Genomic DNA, 19387 nt, shown 5'->3' with positions numbered 1-19387 from the left:
CTCTGACTCTTTGCACAGCTTTTTCTACTACCCCTGGTGTGATGACAAGTGAGGTAATAGTTGTTGGGTCTATGTCAGCTGTTTTATGTCCACTGACAACAAGCCGACAAGTTCCTGGCCCCATAGTTTGATTGTAAAAAAGACACAACCAGAATAAAATCCAGAATTTGAAAAAAAGACACTGACTTTTTTTAATTAAAGTCAAAATAGCACAGTTATACTCACCTCATGCCCATTACATTGAAGCCCTTGTCCCCTGTAAATAAAAGTAAAATTAATAAACCACCATATCCATTACGTGTCCAAAGTGAATATGTCTCAATTTAATATATTTTTGTAATAATAAAAAAAAGAAGTGGGGACTAGTGATGAGCGAATATACTCGTTACTCAAGATTTCCCGAGTAACAGCTAGAAGCCAGTATAAGTGCATGTGGGGGTGGCCTGGTTGCTAGGGAAATCCCCATATGTAATCAAGCAGGCTAGTAGCTGTAAATCATTCAGCTGATTCAAGGAAAACTAAATCTCCGAGCACTTACAAATACTCTGAGGACACCCGAGCGTGCTTGGGAAATCTTGATTAACGAGTATATTCGCTCATCACTAGTGGGGACTACTCTGTTCTTGATAACCAGCCATGATAAAGCTGCCAGCTAAGGGCTGCAACCCGCAGCTGTCAGTTTTGCCAGTGCTGATTATCAAACATAGAGACCCCATGTAAATTTTTTAAATTTATTTATTTACAGAGCAGGCACCGTCTGATGAATACCCCCATCAGCAGCACATGTTCTCACTGTTTTCAGGGACAGCAGGCATAGGCTGATGGGAGTAGTACTCTCTTAGCACCAATGCCTGTGACCATCGGTAAACTTTTTTACCACTGGTCGCAGCTGATGGCTCACACTGTCATCTGACATCTGAACTGCAGCTCTCTGATCAGCAGCAATAATCTTGCTACTAATCAGAGCCTGAGTTTGCCGTGTTGTCATGCAGATGACAGCGTGCAAATAATGGATGTTCAGGCATCCCATTCCTCTAAATAGGGTAAGGGTTTGTGTTTTAGTACCCTTCTGGTACCCAAACCAAACCTTTTTTAGATATTCGGCAGGACCCCAACATCCAGGGGTTCACCCATCTCTAATAAAGAACAGAAAAACAACTTCCTCACCGAGAATATGGTTACTGGAAAAATGTTGATTAGAACTGAGTATGTTTTACTATAAATACACGTTCTGTGCATGTGCATAGAATCCAAGAACTGTTAAGTGGAAAGGCAAGTTTTTCTATAGAACTATTATACGATGATAAGTAAAATTCATTTAAATTGTGTGACTTTTTTGTGAAAGTTTTAGAAAAATAATTCATGGCAAACTTTGTCAGGTAAAGCTAAAGAAAAGATGTTGAGTAAAAGAAAACAAGGTAGCGAGAATTCTCTTTGGTTTTGTAACATAAATAATTTGTACTGTTTCTTGCTCATCCTCTTGCCGTGTGACCTTGGGCAAGCTATTTCACCTTCCCAAAACATTACTATAAAGGAAAGAAAAGCATGCAGCAATTTGGAGATTTTATGTAAGAACAATTTTGGCATGTTCATTTTAACTTAAACTAGTCAATCTCAAGTCTGGCTTGTTTGACAAATAAATGAATATTCCTTGTTTTTTATTTGTTTTCTACTTTCCATGAAAAGTACTTTTTTTGATTTGTGTCTAACTTATGAACATTTCTGAAAGGCATTGTGAGTGTTTGTGGACTTTCTATGTTCTCATTGACCTTGAGGAGATATGTTTAGCATCTGACAATGAGCTATGACAGTTAGGTATAGATTGTTTTCCAATCCCAGTTGATTTTCTATGATAAAATAACTAAACTGAAATGTGCACGGGTAAATTGTTTCACACAGCTTTCTGATTTCGTTCAACTATTGTACTTCCATGACAGCTGGAGGCATACGAAGTTAGAGAGCTTTTCCATGAAGTATTAGGCAGATCGCCTGTGTCCTCTGTTACTTGGGGAAGGAAGTGATACAAATAACGGATTTAATGTAATATTGCATTCAAAGACTATTACTTGTTGCTTTTTCCCTCTGTTCCGATTAGAATAGTAACTTTGTTTATATGGAAGTCATGACACTGTCATGGATATGTTAACTGATGGATTAAAATTGTTACTGACAGACTTAAATGCATTCTGCTGGTATTTCATTGGGGTTTGGTCGTTTTGACAGCAATAAAAGCATTGCAGACTGCAGAATACTAGCAAAACAGATGGAACCCCCGATGGAGGCTCCTAATGTGTATTAGAACAGAGCATTACTACTTACTTTTTAATGAAAGACTGTGTTCTAACAGGTTTTGTTCCACATCTGTGCCCATGAATCTTAGTTTAGGGATAACTGTAGTTCTATGTAAAATTAAATATTTCCTTTATATTTTAGCACATTTTTTGCGCAGCAACATGCTTTGCATTCTATTATCGAGTTTGGATACCACTCATGCTAACTGCAAATTATTGTAATATGTTACTCTTGCACAGATTATACAGATCCTGTTGGACTGTATTGTAAATCCAGGACTAACTTTATATGGCTAGCCAATTAGTGCCAAAGGGGTTAATTTAAAATACAGATCACCGCCCTGCACGCCATCTGATGTGCAGAGCGGTTGTCCAAGCCCCTCTGTCTGACCTGAGTGAAGGAATCCATTGGTGGCCAGTGTGATCAATCTGGCGATCTCCTGCCCTTCTGTGCTGTGCTGATCTCCTGCTCCAGCTTTGTGCTCTGTGCTCTCTGCTGCCATCTGCCTGCTGTGTGAGGCCTGTGATCACAGCAGCAGCACCGCCCCCACCCCTTTCACATCCGAATCCCTGTCCAAGTACCCCCCCCCTCCTCCCTCCAATTGATTTTTTGCGCTTTTTTTCCTGTGCGTGGCATCCTGCGCAGAGCATTCGTGCTCTTCCTGTGTCCACAGCGCTTTGATCAGTATCGCTGCTGATCAGAGACTGCGCCACGGGAATTTTTCTTTTTTAAGTTGTTAGCATAGCGGACTTCGCAGTCTGAGCGAAGTTCGACTTTTTTTTCTAGAAAAAATAATAATCGTAGTTAGTACAGTGTAGTTTCAGGCTCAGCAAAGTACCGTAGCCACCGTCAGTGTTTGACGTCCCCTTTCCAATCCCCCATCCCTGTTTCAGTATCCCCTCTCCCTCTCCTCCCTTCCTGTGTCTGCAGCGCTTTGATCAGTATCGTTGCTGATCACAGACTCCGCCACGGGAATTTTTCTTTCTTAGCTAGTTAGTGCAGCGGACTTCACAGTCTAAGCGACGTCCAAGTTTTTTAGAAAAAAATAATAGTAGCTAGTACAGCATAGTTTTAGATATAGCAAGGTAGCGTAGCCGGCATCACATCGTTAGTGATGACTGATCTTCTTTTAGAGAAAGAAAAATTGTACAGCATAGATTTAGTGGTAGCGTGTTAGTACAGCCGGCGTCACAGCATTAGTGATGATCGATCTTGTTTTCGAAAAAAAAGTACAGAGTAGTTTTATAGGTAGGAAGTTAGCTTTTTTTTTCTTGCATAAAAAATGCATTAGGGGTGTGTACCTCACATTGTTGGTGATGTCCGTTTTTCTTTTGTAAAAAATAATTTGCGTCGGATAAATTTATAGGGAGGGCATTAGTGTAGTGAACGCCTGTTTTTTTATACAAACTTTTTTAAATCTGATTTTTCTTTAAATTTTTTCTTCTACATTTTACCTCTCTACTTCTTTTTTCTCTGTTTTGTTATAATAAAGAGTACCCTATACACAAGCCCCCCACACATTACATGCATAAAAGCACCACTTACATACACATCCCCGGGGTTTGGGGAAAAAAATAAAAATGGCCCGTTCGTCAACAAGGCGCTATTCACCAGAGGAGGCTTACACCATCCTTGCGTCCGACACGGATACAGCCAGTGAGGAAGATCCCACATTCCTCTATTCCTCCTCATCCTCCTCATCTGGTGAGGAAGGACCCCCAACAAGGCACTCTTTGACCCTGGCAACTCCTGCAGCAATCAATCCTGTATGGATTGCACCCCCAAAAAATTTTCAGCCTGTCATTCCGAATTTCAGCTGCAGCTCAGGAATCCAGTTTGACACCACTGGCCTCACTGAAATTGACTTCTTCAAATTCGTTTTCAGTGAGGAAATAATAAATCTTATGGTGGCCCAGACGAACCTGTATGCCCAGCAATTTTTCACCCAATATCCCACGTCATCATACACCAGATAGACCCCCGTAAATGCAGCAGAGATGATGACATTTTGGGGAATCGTGCTGCATATGAACATGATAAAAAAAACAGATTCGTCAGTACTGGAGTACTGATATTATCTACAGTACACCGGTATACCGCATGGCCATGACAAGAACACGATTTGAAGGGATCCAAAGATGTTTTCATTATAGTGATAATGTGCAGTGTCTTCCCAGAGACGATCTAACTTTGATCGTCTATATAAAATTCGGCCAGTGGTTGAACACTTCAGCAGAAAATTTGCTGAGGCGTACATACCCCAGAGGCACATCGCTATTGATGAATCTCTCGTTCATTTCAAAGGGAGGCTAAAATTCTGACAATACCTGCCCAGTAAGAGGTCCAGGTACAGAATAAAGCTGTACAAACTGTGCGAGAGTACCTCAGGGTACATCCACAGATTTAAGGTCTACAAGGGGAAGGATACCCAAATGAACCCCCCGGAATGCCTCCCCATTCTAAGGGTGAGTGGGAAAATTGTGTGGGAATTGCTGCACCCACTGCTGGATAAGGGTTATCACCTCTACATTGACAACTTTTACACCAGCATCCCACTCTTCAAGGCCCTCTCTGCCAGAGGTACAGCTGCATGTGGTACCGTGCGAAAAAATCAGCGAGGCCTCCCTAAGCAGCTAATTGAGCAAATGCTGAGAAAAGGGGAAAGCAGAGCCCAATGCAGCAACAACATGCTGGTGGTCAAGTATAAGGACAAAAGGGATGTCCTTATTCTGACCACAATACACCCTGACAACAGCACCCTTGTCACTGTTCGCTGGACCACAGCACAAGTCCAAAAGCCAAATTGTATCTTGGATTACAATCGGTACGTGGGGGGTGTGGATCTTTCAGAGCAGGTCCTCCAACCATACAGTGCCATGCGAAAAGCCAAAGTATGGTGCAAAAAAATTGGCCGTGCACATTGTACAGATGGCACTGTACAATGCTTTTGTGCTGTCTTGATCTGCAGGCAATTGACCTTCCTTCAGTTTCAGGAGGAAGTCATCAAGGCTCTAATGTTTGGCACTCGGGGAGGTGATGGCCCCAGTACTTCTGAATCTGATAGTGCCTGTATTGTCCCAGGTCAACATTTCCCAGGACAGGTTCCCCAAACAGCGAGGACAGGATGATCACAAAAACGGTGCAGAGTATGCTCCAAGAGGGGAATCTGAAAGGACACAATTTGCCATTGTGAAACCTGCCCTGACAAACCTGGCCTTTGCATTAAGGATTGTTTCAAAGCATACCACATGTCCACAAATTAATAAAATTAGTTTATACCCTGTTGACACAACACACTTTTATAAATCTGGTGCATTCCGCACATCTTACATATAACACCAAGTTATAAATTCATACACCAGTAAAACAAAAAGCATTATAATCAATACTATAAAACTATGCCTCTAGATAAATTCATTCAGGCTTGTAGATTCCAAAATGGGTGTCACTTGTGATGGGTTTCCACTGTTAAGGCACATCAGGGGCTCTGCAAACGCAACATGACGCCTGCAGACCATTCCATCAAAATCTGCAATCCAAAACTTCACTCCTTCCATTCTGAGCCCTGCCGTGCACACAAACAGTGGGTTTCCCCCACATGTGGGGCATCAGCATATTCAGGAGAAAATGTGCAACAACTTTAGTGGTTTATTTTAACCCGTTACCTTTGCGAAAATAAAAAAATTGGGGCTAAAAATCATTTTTGTGGAAAAATGTTATTTTTTTTCACGGCTCTGCCTTATAAACTTCTGTGAACCACCTGGGGGTTCAAAGTGCTGACCACACAGATACATAAGTTTGTTAAAGGATCTAGTTTCCAAAATGGGGTAAATTGTGGGGGTTTTCCAATGTTAAGGCACATCAGGGGCTCTGCAAATGCAACATGATGCCCGCAGACCATTCCATCAAAGTCTGCAATCCAAAACTGCACGCCTTCCATTCAGAGCCCTGCCGTGCACACAAACAGTGGTTTTCTCCCACATATGGGGTATTGGCGTATTCAGAAGAAAATGAGCAACAACTGTAGTGGTTTATTTTTTCCCGTTACCTTTGTGAATATAAAAATTGGGGCTAAAAGATGATTTTTGTGGAAAAAATGTGATTTTTTTTCACGGCTTTACATTATAAACTTCTGTGAAACACCTGGGGGTTCAAAGTGCTCACCACACAGATACATAAGTTCATTAAAGGGTCTAGTTTCCAAAATGGGATCATTTGTGGGGTTTTTCCAATGTTTAGGCACATTAGGGGTTCTTCAAATGCAAAATGGCATCCACTGTTAATTTCAGCCAATTTTGCGTTCAAAAAGTCAAAAAAAGCTCCTTCCCTTCCGAGCCATGCTTTGTGCCCAAACAGTGGTTTTCCTCCACATATGGGGTATCGGCAAATTCAGGAGAAATTGCTCAACAATGTTAGTGGACCATTTTCTCCTTCTACCCTTGTAAAAATAAACAAATTGATGCTGAATGAGCATTTTTTGACTAAAAAGTTAAATATTCATTTTTTCCTAACACATTGCTTCAGCTCTTGTGAAGCACCCGAAGGGTTAATAAACTTCTTGAATGTGATTCTGAGTACCTTGAGGAGTGCAGTTTTTGGAATGGTGTCAGTTTTGGGTATTTTCTGTTATATAGACTCTCAAAGTAACTTCAAGTGTTAGGTGGTCCCTAAAAAAATGGTTACCTAAATTTTATTGAAAAATTGAAAAATCGGAGGTCATATTTTAATCCTTATAACTTCCTGACCAAAAAATATTTTGGTTCCCAAATTGTGCTGATGTATAGTACACATGTGGGTAATGTTATTTGTGAACTAAGTTTTGCGACACATCTCTCTGATTTAAGGGCATAAAAATTCAAAATGCAAAAATTGCAAAATTTTCAAGATTTTCGCCAAATTTCTGTTTTTTTCACAAATAAACGCAAGTCAAATCGAATAAATTTTGCCACTGTCATAAAGTACAATATGCTGTGAGAAAACAGTCTCGGAATTACCAGGATCCGTTGAAGCGTTTCAGAGTTATGACCTCATAAATTGACAGTGGTCAGAATTGAAAAAAATGGCCTGGTCAGGAAGTTGAAAACAGGCTTCGGGGTGAAGGGGTTAAGTATCCATCCGTTTGGGTGCTGAGGTCCACATACATATATATTCCATAGGTATTCCATGGTGCTTCAGTAGAATAATTTATTTTTCCTGATTATTATTTGGTTTCAAGAGATTAACTGATTTGAGTAATTTCCAGTACATCCACAGATTGGACCTGCATCTATTTTATTCCTTATGGCAAATTTATGTGGCTGCCAATAATAAAAAGGTGGCTACTAGAGATGAACTGAACATGCAAGATTCTAATTCACCTTTTCGGGCATTTTTCCAAAAGGAAATTCAAATTGTGGAGAAGTTATTTCCTGCAAATTTATTGTTCTGTATTATGCTTTGGGCTTACTCTACATCCCAAAGCAGAATAAAAATATGTAAAAAAAAAATCCTTTAACTCACCTCATCTCTCCCTCATCCCTTCACTGCCATCCATCTTGTCCCCACTGGATAGGCGTGGGCCATGACCTGTTGAGGTGCATGCGTAGAACATTCCCGTGTGTAGCAAACCCGGAATGCTCAGCCTAGCTAGCGAGGCCCAGGGATTTCAGCAAGGCTGACGGTAATTGGAAATTGCGATGAGAACTAGACAGGTGGTGGTGAGGAACAGAGGCGCTGGAAAGGTGGGAACAAGTAGTTTTCTTAAAAAAATATTTTTATGGATTTTAAAAGTTCAGAAAAATGGCAGCCAGCAGCTGCTATTTTGCTAAATCCTCGAGGTAGTGAATTACAAAACACCTGAACTTTAGTGAATATGGATTTTTGAAAAATTCAGTTCAACTTATTCACTCAGCTTTAGTGACTTTCTAAATTCATTTGGATGGTAGTTCTAAAAATTGCTGCTTATTGAGCAATAAGTAGTGACATTGTTTGATTTTGTGTTTCAGTATGTTCACAAGTCACAAGAAAATAGACAATTTGGCGTATAGTAATTCACTACCGGATCTGTGGCAGAAATTCTAGAATGACACTTGGATTTTTGTCATAGATGTGCAGTTGGAAACTTTGCAGATCCACATGACAATTATCCCCAATTCAATGTGAAGTTCCATAAAATAAGTAGGAGGCTATTTTGACAACATTATTTTTTTTTACAAAAGTCTGTATGGCTCTTTTTCTGGTGCATGGGAATGGAGTTATATAACCTCCTTTAGTACTTAAAAATATAGTCAAAGAATAATTTGATCAAATGCCAATTCAGATGTAGACATTCACTGGTACCATAACTTACTGTTTATGACCTGTCATCAAGCAATAGAAATAAAGGCAATAAATCTACCTGGAGAGCTTTATTGTTTTAAAGATAATTGATGTATCAGAAACACTGCACAGTAACACAAAAACAAGTACATGAGAGAAATGAAGGGATATGTACTGAAGATTGTAGTCTTGCCAGTCACACTGCCTGCACAACAGTTTCACGTATTCCAAACAGAGCTGGAACATAATCACAACAGACAGGCATTAAATAGTGATCTTCAGACAGTAAGTTAATTGCATTTTACACACCATTGACCATCTTCTATCGCTTTAAAAAAATTATGAAAGTGCTATTTTTTTTATCAACGGTTTAATAAATTATTTTATTCAAAGCCTTTTCATTAATATATAACTGATGCACTACTATCTCACTTTAAAATCTTGACAGTCAAATTGTGGCCTGATTTGTGTAAATGTATGCATACTCCTATTGGACTGATAAGATTGTATAGATCACACAATCTAGTGGTAGAATTATTATTGTGTGTATAAGATGGTTTAGAGAAGGGAGATTTACACAGGAGTGTAAGTATAGTAACCAGATGTAGGTATTAAAAGTGTATTCTTAAGTTTTCTCATTATCAGCTCAGATCTCTGCAGTTTCTTTTATTCCTGGTTGATTGGTGTGGTTGGGCACTTCACTTTGAATGACAGTTTTGATTTAAGAGCTTCATCCTGCTGCTCTATATTAATGATCAGTTTCTGTTTGTGCTGTGTCTATACTGTTATCACTATATTTGCTTATAGCAATAACAGTGAATTAGAACAAGCAGGCGTCTCAGGATAGTGAGAGTTGTGGTTAGGAGAATCTCTCTAGAAACTGTGGATGATGAGGGCAAAGAGTTGGAAAATTTACAGTACAAATTACAGGTCAGGTGTTAATAATGAGGACACAGGAAGGTGAATAGTTCACATGAGCGAATATCGTTGGATCCCTCCTTATTCGGCCCGCTAATAGAGCTTACCAAATAGCTGCAGTGGGAATGCAGATGCCTGGAGCGCTACGATCCAATGTCCGGCGCCGCAGCTGTATTTGTCACGGCTGTGTGACAGTCACAACACATGCTTGGAGAGCCTGTGTGTTATAACTGTTACACAGCTGTGACACATGCAGCGGACATCTGATTATTGTGAGCGATCCATGTATCCGGGTTCCCACGGCAGCTATTCGGTAAGCTCTATTAGTGATCCAAATAGGGAGGGATCTGATGATATTCGCTCATGGCTAGTGAACAGCTAAGGCTTCTTTCACACTTGCGTCGGTACGGGGCCGTCGCAATGCGTCGGCCCGACGTACCAATGTATGTTGTGCAAATTCAGCACAACGTGGCCAGCGGATGCAGTTTTTCAATGCATCAGCTGCCCATTCTATGTCCCGGGGAGGAGAGGGCGGAGTTCCGTCCGCGCATGTGGGGTAGGAAATGGCGGACATGTCGTACGTGACAATGTTACATTGAACGTTTTTTTGTGCCAACGGTCTGCCAAAACACGACGCATCCCGTGCTAGACGGACAAGACGTATGGCCATACGTCGTGATCTGTTGGCAATGCAAGTCTATGGGGAAAGAACGCATCCTGCGGGCACATTTGCAGGATCCGTTTTTTCCCCCAAACTACGCATTGGAACGGATCATTGTGACGGATCAACCACGACGCAAGTGTGAAAGAAGCCTAAATGATGTATACAAATCAGTTGGCTGGAGAGAACTGACGGGGATGTTAGGAGTTAATTCTTTAACCTGGAATGTAACTACTCGGCATACTCAAGCAAGCTTTGGTGGCCAAGATGCAAAGTTTGAAAACAAGCTGTATATCATATGAAAACTCTCATAACAATATAATAACAGCAGATAGAATAATCAAGTCAATTGTTACCTTGCTTATTTTCATGTTGGCTAACTAACAAGCAATTTAATGACAGAATACAAATTTAACCATTGCCCTGTTGTCAAAGGGGATCAAACTGACCTCTCTCAACTCAAAGACATCTGTATTATAAATAGTATATAGTAGGTAGGGGTCCTGTAACAGATTCTGCATTGGGATCTGGAAGCTTCAAGCTACACCCCTGAACATACACATCTTATGAAGCTTGTAAGAAAGTGTATTTTTAATAGGTTTGTAATTCTATTTGCTTTGGTTGCTAGAAGAGAAAATTTTACTCAATCAATATTGTAATCAAAATTCCATTTTAGTATGAACCCCTATCCACTCTTCTAACGTACAGTGGCTGATATATGGAATGTAATCCCGCATATGACTTGCTACATTTAAATATCATGCAAATATATATACATATATATACAGTGGGGCAAAAAAGTATTTAGTCAGTCAGCAATAGTGCAAGTTCCACCACTTAAATAGATGAGAGGCGTCTGTAATTTACATCATAGGTAGACCTCAACTATGGGAGACAAACTGAGAAAAAAAAATCCAGAAAATCACATTGTCTGTTTTTTTAACATTTTATTTGCATATTATGGTGGAAAATAAGTATTTGGTCAGAAACAAACAATCAAGATTTCTGGCTCTCACAGACCTGTAACTTCTTCTTTAAGAGTCTCCTCTTTCCTCCACTCATTACCTGTAGTAATGGCACCTGTTTAAACTTGTTATCAGTATAAAAAGACACATGTGCACACCCTCAAACAGTCTGACTCCAAACTCCACTATGGTGAAGACCAAAGAGCTGTCAAAGGACACCAGAAACAAAATTGTAGCCCTGCACCAGGCTGGGAAGACTGAATCTGCAATAGCCAACCAGCTTGGAGAGAAGAAATCAACAGTGGGAGCAATAATTAGAAAATGGAAGACATACAAGACCACTGATAATCTCCCTCGATCTGGGGCTCCACGCAAAATCCCACCCCGTGGGGTCAGAATGATCACAAGAACGGTGAGCAAAAATCCCAGAACCACGTGGGGGGACCTAGCGAATGAACTGCAGAGAGCTGGGACCAATGTAACAAGGCCTACCATAAGTAACACACTACGCCACCATGGACTCAGATCCTGCAGTGCCAGACGTGTCCCACTGCTTAAGCCAGTACATGTCCGGGCCCGTCTGAAGTTTGCTAGAGAGCATTTGGATGATCCAGAGGAGTTTTGGGAGAATGTCCTATGGTCTGATGAAACCAAACTGGAACTGTTTGGTAGAAACACAACTTGTCGTGTTTGGAGGAAAAAGAATACTGAGTTGCATCCATCAAACACCATACCTACTGTAAAGCATGGTGGTGGAAACATCAAGCTTTGGGGCTGTTTCTCTGCAAAGGGGCCAGGACGACTGATCCGGGTACATGAAAGAATGAATAGGGCCATGTATCGTGAGATTTTGAGTGCAAACCTCCTTCCATCAGTAAGGGCATTGAAGATGAAACGTGGCTGGGTCTTACAACATGACAATGATCCAAAGCACACTGCCAGGGCAACGAAGGAGTGGCTTCGTAAGAAGCATTTCAAGGTCCTGGAGTGGCCTAGCCAGTCTCCAGATCTCAACCCTATAGAAAACCTTTGGAGGGAGTTGAAAGTCCGTGTTGCCAAGCGAAAAGCCAAAAACATCACTGCTCTAGAGGAGATCTGCATGGAGGAATGGGCCAACATACCAACAACAGTGTGTGGCAACCTTGTGAAGACTTACAGAAAACGTTTGACCTCTGTCATTGCCAACAAAGGATATATTACAAAGTATTGTGATGAAATTTTGTTTCTGACCAAATACTTATTTTCCACCATAATATGCAAATAAAATGTTAAAAAACAGACAATGTGATTTTCTGGATTTTTTTTTCTCAGTTTGTCTCCCATAGTTGAGGTCTACCTATGATGTAAATTACAGACACCTCTCATCTTTTTAAGTGGTGGAACTTGCACTATTGCTGACTGACTAAATACTTTTTTGCCCCACTGTATATATATATACTGTATATATACAGTAGTACAGATCAAAAGTTTGGACATGTCTTCCCTTTTAAAGATTTTTCTGTATTTTCATGACAATGAAAATTGTAAATGCACACTCAAAGCATCAAAACTATGAATTAACACATGTGGAATTTTATACTTAACAAAAAAGTGTGAAACAACAGAAAATATGTCCTGTATTCTAGGTTCTTCAAAGTAGCCACCTTTTGCTTTGATGACTGCTTTGCACACTCTTGGCATTCTCTTGATGAGCTTCAAGAGGTAGTCACTGGGAATGGTCTTCCAACAATCTTAAAGGAGTTCCCAGAGGTGCTTGGCACTTGTTGGCCCTTTTGCCTTCACTCTGCAGTCCAGCTCACCCCAAACCATCTCGATTGGGTTCAGGTCTGGTGACTGTGGAGGTCCGGTCATCTGGCGTAGCACCCCATCACTCTCCTTCTTGGTAAAATAGCCCATACACAGCCTGGAGGTGTGTTTGGGGTCATTGTCCTGTTGAAAAATAAATGATGGTCCAACTAAATGCAAACCGGATGGAATAGCATACCGCTGCAAGATGCTGTGGTAGCCATGCTGGTTCAGTATGCCTTCGATTTTGAATAAATCCCCAACAGTGTCAACAGCAAAGCACCCCCACACCATCACACCTCCTCCTCCATGCTTCACGGTGGGAACCAGGCATGTAGAGTCCATCGGTTCACCTTTTCTGCGTCGCACAAAGACACGGTGGATGGAACCAGAGATCTCAAATTTGGACTCATCAGACCAATGCACAGATTTCCACTGATCTAATGTCCATTCCTTGTGTTCTTTAGCCCAAACAAGTCTCCTCTGCTTGTTGCCTGTCCTTAGCAGTGGTTTCCTAGCAGCTATTTTACCATGAAGGCCTGCTGCTCAAAGTCTCCTCTTAACAGTTGTTGTAGAGATGTGTCTGCTGCTAGAACTCTGTGTGGCATTGACCTGGTCTCTAATCTGAGCTGCTGTTAACCTGCGATTTCTGAGGCTGGTGACTCGGATAAACTTATCCTCATCCTCATCCTTCCTGGGGCGGTCCTCATGTGAGCCAGTTTCTTTTTAGTGCTTGATTGTTTTTGCAACTGCACTTGGGGACACTTTCAAAGTTTTCCCAATTTTTTGGACTGACTGACCTTCATTTCTTAAAGTAATGATGACCACTCGTTTTTCTTTACTTAGCTGCTTTTTTCTTGCCATAATACAAATTCTAACAGTCTATTCAGTAGGACTATCAGCTGTGCATCCACCAGACTTCTGCTCAACACAGCTGATGGTCACAACCCCATTTATAAGGCAAGAAATCCCACTTATTAAACCTGACACGTCACACCTGTGAAGTGAAAACCATTGCCGGTGACTACCTCTTGAAGCTCATCAAGAGAATGTCAAGAGTGTGGAAAGCAGTCATCAAAGCAAAAGGTGGCTACTTTGAAGAACCTAGGATATAAGACATATTTTCAGTTGTTTCACACTTTTTTGTTAATTATATAATTCCACATGTGTTAATTCATAGTTTTGATGCCTTCAGTGTGAATTTACAATTTTCATAGTTATGAAAATACAGAAACATCTTTAAGTGAGTAGGTGTGTCCAAACTTTTGATCTGTACCGTATAAATATGTATATATATATATATATATATATATATATATACTTATATATACATACAGTTTATTTTCAAAACCATGTAATCTCATACAACCAGTGAATTCTAGGTTCAATAAACTTTTTTTTTTCTTGCTACTAAAAAAAATGTGAATCTTCAACAGAAAAAGGTAGAAGATCTGAATAAGGAGTGGAATACAGTGAGCCTGTTACTGGAGGAATTGAAAAGAAGACCTGCTGTGGCACCTGGTGACCGTAAGTGTTAAATCAGAATAGTCGTCTACTGACATTTCATATAAGAAGTATTGTTAGTTATCATTTAAGACATGATTCTAGAATCCATAGCTACACAATTTATAGAATTTCTTTGCAATAACACTGCTTTGTTTAAAGGTAAAGAATGAGAATCTTTAAATAATTACAGTATATTATTTATATATACAAAACATTAATTGTATTTATTCTTGAAAATGTTTAAGGAGAACTTGATTAATCTATACAAGTATAGAAAAGACCCATACAAAAAAATGTGAAAATCCCTGTAATGTTAAACGTTTAAAGGGAAGGTGCCGCAATTTTGATTTTGTATTAAAAATAATTGTTTACATAAACAATTATTTTTAATACAAAATTATTTTTTTTAACTTTAATATATTTTTTATTATTAATTATTTTTGCAGCCACTGGGCGCCGCCATTTTGCTTTGCAGCAGTGTAAGAGTCCCAGCACGACACTTACACTGTGCAAACTACGGCTGCCCTGGACATAGGAGGCTGCGGTCGGGAGCCGACCCATTAGCTACAATTATAAGCTCAGCTTCTCTCTGCTCTGATGTGGCCACGCCCCCTGGGCGGTCTCCACATCACAGCAGAGGCAGGAGATCGGCGCCATCTTGCTTCAGCCTACAGTGGAGTGTACCTGTGAGCTCCACTGTGACTGAGCTGTGCTGTTAGAGGGGCAGCTCCATCTGTCTCTCCTCACACTCAGCGGCGTTCCCTGTCCTGTGGTGTGTGGCTGTAATCTCTAGAGAGTCTGAAGGAGTGCTGCCGTCTGATGTCCTCTATCTGGAGCTGCAGAGAGGTAACAGAGGGGGATGAGAGGCTCTGTGCTGCTCGACCTCACTGTAGCTCCTCACAGGACATCAGACCCTGCATCTATCACTATACTGTGCTGAACCAAGTATCTAATCCTCTCCTGTGTGATATTATACTGAGCCGTGTATCTAATCCTATACTGTGTGATATTATGCTGAGCCGTGTATCTAATCCTCTCCTGTGTGATACTGTCTGCTGAGCCGTGTATCTAATCCTCTCCTGTGATATTATGCTGAGCCGTGTATCTAATCCTCTCCTGTGTGATACTGTCTGCTGAGCCGTGTATCTAATCCTCTCCTGTGATATTATGCTGAGCCGTGTATCTAATCCTCTCCTGTGATATTATGCTGAGCCGTGTATCTAATCCTCTCCTGTGTGATATTATGCTGAGCCGTGTATCTAATCCTCTCCTGTGTGATACTGTCTGCTGAGCCGTGTATCTAATCCTATACTGTGTGATATTATGCTGAGCCGTGTATCTAATCCTCTCTTGTGTGATACTGTCTGGTGAACCGTGTATCTAATCCTCTCCTATGCACTCCTCTCCCCCCTGCATATCTTTCCCCATTGCACACACAACTCAATGTGTGCGATAACAGGAGCTGCGGGCGTCATGCTGTATTATGGCATTACATGAGATCTATATGACGGTATTATGTGATCTGTATGGTGGTATTATGCTTGATCAGTATTGTGAGAATTATATGGTGGTATTGTGTGTGATCTATATGGCGGTATTGTGAAAACACTGGCAGTATTATGTGTGATCTATATGGCGGTATGTGAACACTGGTGGTATGTGTGATCTATATGGCGGTATTATGTGAGAACACTGGCAGTATTATGTGTGATCTATATGGCGGTATGTGAGAACACTGGTGGTATTATGTGTGATCTATATGGCGGTATGTGAGAACACTGGTGATATTGTGTGATCTATATGGCGGTATTATGTGAGAACACTGGCAGTATTATGTGTGATCTATATGGCGGTATTATGTGAGAACACTGGCAGTATTATGTGTGATCTATATGGCGGTATGTGAGAACACTGGTGGTATTATGTGTGATCTATATGGCGGTATGTGAGAACACTGGTGGTATTGTGTGATCTATATGGCAGTATTATGTGAGAACACTATGGCAGTATTATGTGTGATCTATATGGCGGTATTATGTGAGAACACTGGCAGTATTATGTGTGATCTATATGGCGGTATTATGTGAGAACACTATGGCAGTATTATCTTCAGAAAGTGGACCCATTCTATGGTGGTTCTGGCTGAGCACCTGCACGCGGGTCTGGGGTAATAGAGGTGGCAGCATGACCTCCAGTTAGGTGCAGTCAGGGGAAGGCTGGTGAGGTAGCTGAAGAGAGGGGTCTCATTTTTATTGTTACTATATGGCTACATTTCCTTCCCAGCGTCACCCCGGACTGCGCCTGTCGCCTCGCTTTCACATATTGCCAGGACAGGATGGGGAAGACAGGATCTGAGGAGGGGAATGGGGTCTGCATGCAAAGTCTGGATCAGACCAGGCCATCAATCCGCAGAAATGTTTCCTGGATTTCTGTGAAGCAGACGGTCCATCCGTGTGTATAAAAGACAGCGCTCTATGTACAATCCCTGGCTGCTCCGCGCACCAAACAAGGGGCCCCTATAGACCAGCACACTGCTCTCCTGAAATACTCTGTGCTGCTGTCACCCTGCTCCCTCCACCACATATCTCCCAGAATCCTTGCTGCCTGCCATCCTCGGTGACTGTCTACTTGTCAGTATAAGGCTGCTTTCACACTAGCGTCGGTACGGGCCGATGTACCGACGCATGCTGTGAAAGAAATGTCCGACGTGGGCAGCAGAAGCAGTCTTACGACGCTTCCGCTGCCCCATTGTAAGGTCTGGGGAGGATGGGGCGGAGTTTCTGCCGTGCATGCGCGGTCGAAAATGGTGGACTCGACGCACAAACAAACGTTACATGTAACTTTTTTTGTGGTGGCGGTCCACCAAAACATGACGCAACCGTCGCACGACAGTTGCGACGTGTGGCAATACGTCGATAATGTTAGTCTATGGGGAAAAAACGCATCCTGCAGACAACTTTGCAGGATGTGTTTTTCTCCTGAACGACGCATTGCAACGTACAGCCAACAACGCTAGTGTGAAAGTAGCCTAAGGCTGCCGTCACACTCTCAGTATTTGGTCAGTATTTTACCTCAGTATTTATAGATAAAGTGGGTGATAAATACAGAAGTGGAGCAGATGTTTCTATTATACTTTTCCTCTAATTGTTCCACTCCTGGTTTTGGCTTACAAATACTGAGGTAAAATACTGACCACATACTGATAGTGTGACATCAGCCATACTCTGCAGTCACCAACAAAATGGCTGCTCACTGGGTTCCTGAATATCATCCTCTCTTATCCGTTAGCAAACACCCAGGAGGGGAGGAGAGGAGACATCACACACGTCAGCAGACTCCGCCCATAATTACTGCAGTGCAGTAATGTGAGCTATTTGTACACTAGGTTTTTCTGAAATTTCAGCAGCTGCTCCCCCTAGTGTTTAAAAGTGGAAATTCCAAAACTTTTCAAATTATTTTTCATATTTTACTAAATTATAAACAAATGATAATATTTTTTAAGAAAATGTAATCATTAATTCTTTACATTTTTACAATTTCTGAAAAAAAAATGTTTTTGATGGCACCTTCCCTTTAACCCCTTCATGACCCAGCCTATTTTGACCTTAAAGACCTTGCCGTTTTTTGCAATTCTGACCAGTGTCCATTTATGAGGTAATAACTCAGGAACGCTTCAACGGATCCTAGCGGTTCTGAGATTGTTTTTTCGTGACATATTGGGCTTCATGTTAGTGGTAAATTTAGGTCAATAAATTCTGCGTTTATTTGTGATAAAAACGGAAATTTGGCGAAAATTTTGAAAATTTCGCAATTTTCACATTTTGAATTTTTATTCTGTTAAACCAGAGAGATATGTTACACAAAATAGTTAATAAATAACATTTCCCACATGTTTACTTTACATCAGCACAATTTTGGAAACAAAATTTTTTTTTGTTAGGAAGTTATAAGGGTTAAAATTTGACCAGCGATTTGTCATTTTTACAACGAAATTTACAAAACCATTTTTTTTAGGGACCACCTCACATTTGAAGTCAGTTTGAGGGGTCTATATGGCTGAAAATACCCAAAAGTGACACCATTCTAAAAACTGCACCCCTCAGGGTACTCAAAACCACATTCAAGAAGTTTATTAACCCTTCAGGTGCTTCACAGCAGCAGAAGCAACAAGGAAGGAAAAAATGAACATTTAACTTTTTAGTCACAAAAATTATCTTTTAGCAACAATTTTTTTATTTTCCCAATGGTAAAAGGAGAAACTGAACCACGAAAGTTGTTGTCCAATTTGTCCTGAGTACGCTGATACCTCATATGTGGGGGTAAACCACTGTTTGGGCGCACGGCAGGGCTTGGAAGGGAAGGAGCGCCATTTGACTTTTTGAATCAAAAATTGGCTCCACTCTTTAGCGGACACCATGTCACGTTTGGAGAGCACCCGTGTGCCTAAAAATTGGAGCTCCCCCACAAGTGACCCCATTTTGGAAACTAGACCCCCCAAGGAACTTATCTAGATGCATAGTGAGCACTTTGAACCCCCAGGTGCTTCACAAATTGATCCGTAAAAATGAAAAAGTACTTTTTTTTCACAAAAAAATTCTTTTAGCCTCAATTTTTTCATTTTCACATGGGCAACAGGATAAAATGGATCCTAAAATGTGTTGGGCAATTTCTCCTGAGTACAACAATACCTCACATGGGGGGGGTAAACCACTGTTTGGGCACATGGTAAGGCTCGGAAGGGAAGGAGCGCCATTTGACTTTTTGAATGAAAAATTATTTCCATCGTTAGCGGGCACCATGTCGCGTTTGGATAGCTCCTGTGTGCCTAAACATTGGCGCTCCCCCACAAGTGACCCCATTTTGGAAACTAGACCCCCCAAGGAACTTATTTAGATGCCTAGTGAGCACATTAAACCCTCAGATGCTTCACAAATTGATCTGTAAAAATGAAAAAGTACTTTTT

At 41.0% G+C, this 19387-nt stretch overlaps 1 protein-coding gene across 2 annotated transcripts in view; it reads left to right on the top strand.

Moving 5' to 3' along the window:
- The window catches only part of DMD (dystrophin), a 4179683-nt gene that overhangs the window by 2782721 nt on the left and 1377575 nt on the right, over positions 1–19387 (top strand). For both annotated transcript variants that reach the window (XM_069757653.1, XM_069757654.1), the window contains one exon: positions 14355–14445. In XM_069757653.1, coding sequence (XP_069613754.1) covers positions 14355–14445 — 91 coding nt within the window. The remainder of the gene's footprint in view (positions 1–14354; positions 14446–19387) is intronic.

Source organism: Ranitomeya imitator, chromosome 3 (assembly GCF_032444005.1).
Source record: "Ranitomeya imitator isolate aRanImi1 chromosome 3, aRanImi1.pri, whole genome shotgun sequence".
In the NCBI taxonomy this organism is placed as follows: domain Eukaryota; kingdom Metazoa; phylum Chordata; class Amphibia; order Anura; family Dendrobatidae; genus Ranitomeya; species Ranitomeya imitator.
Note: the sequence above shows the minus strand (reverse complement) of the source record. Positions and strands in the feature narration are given on the sequence as shown.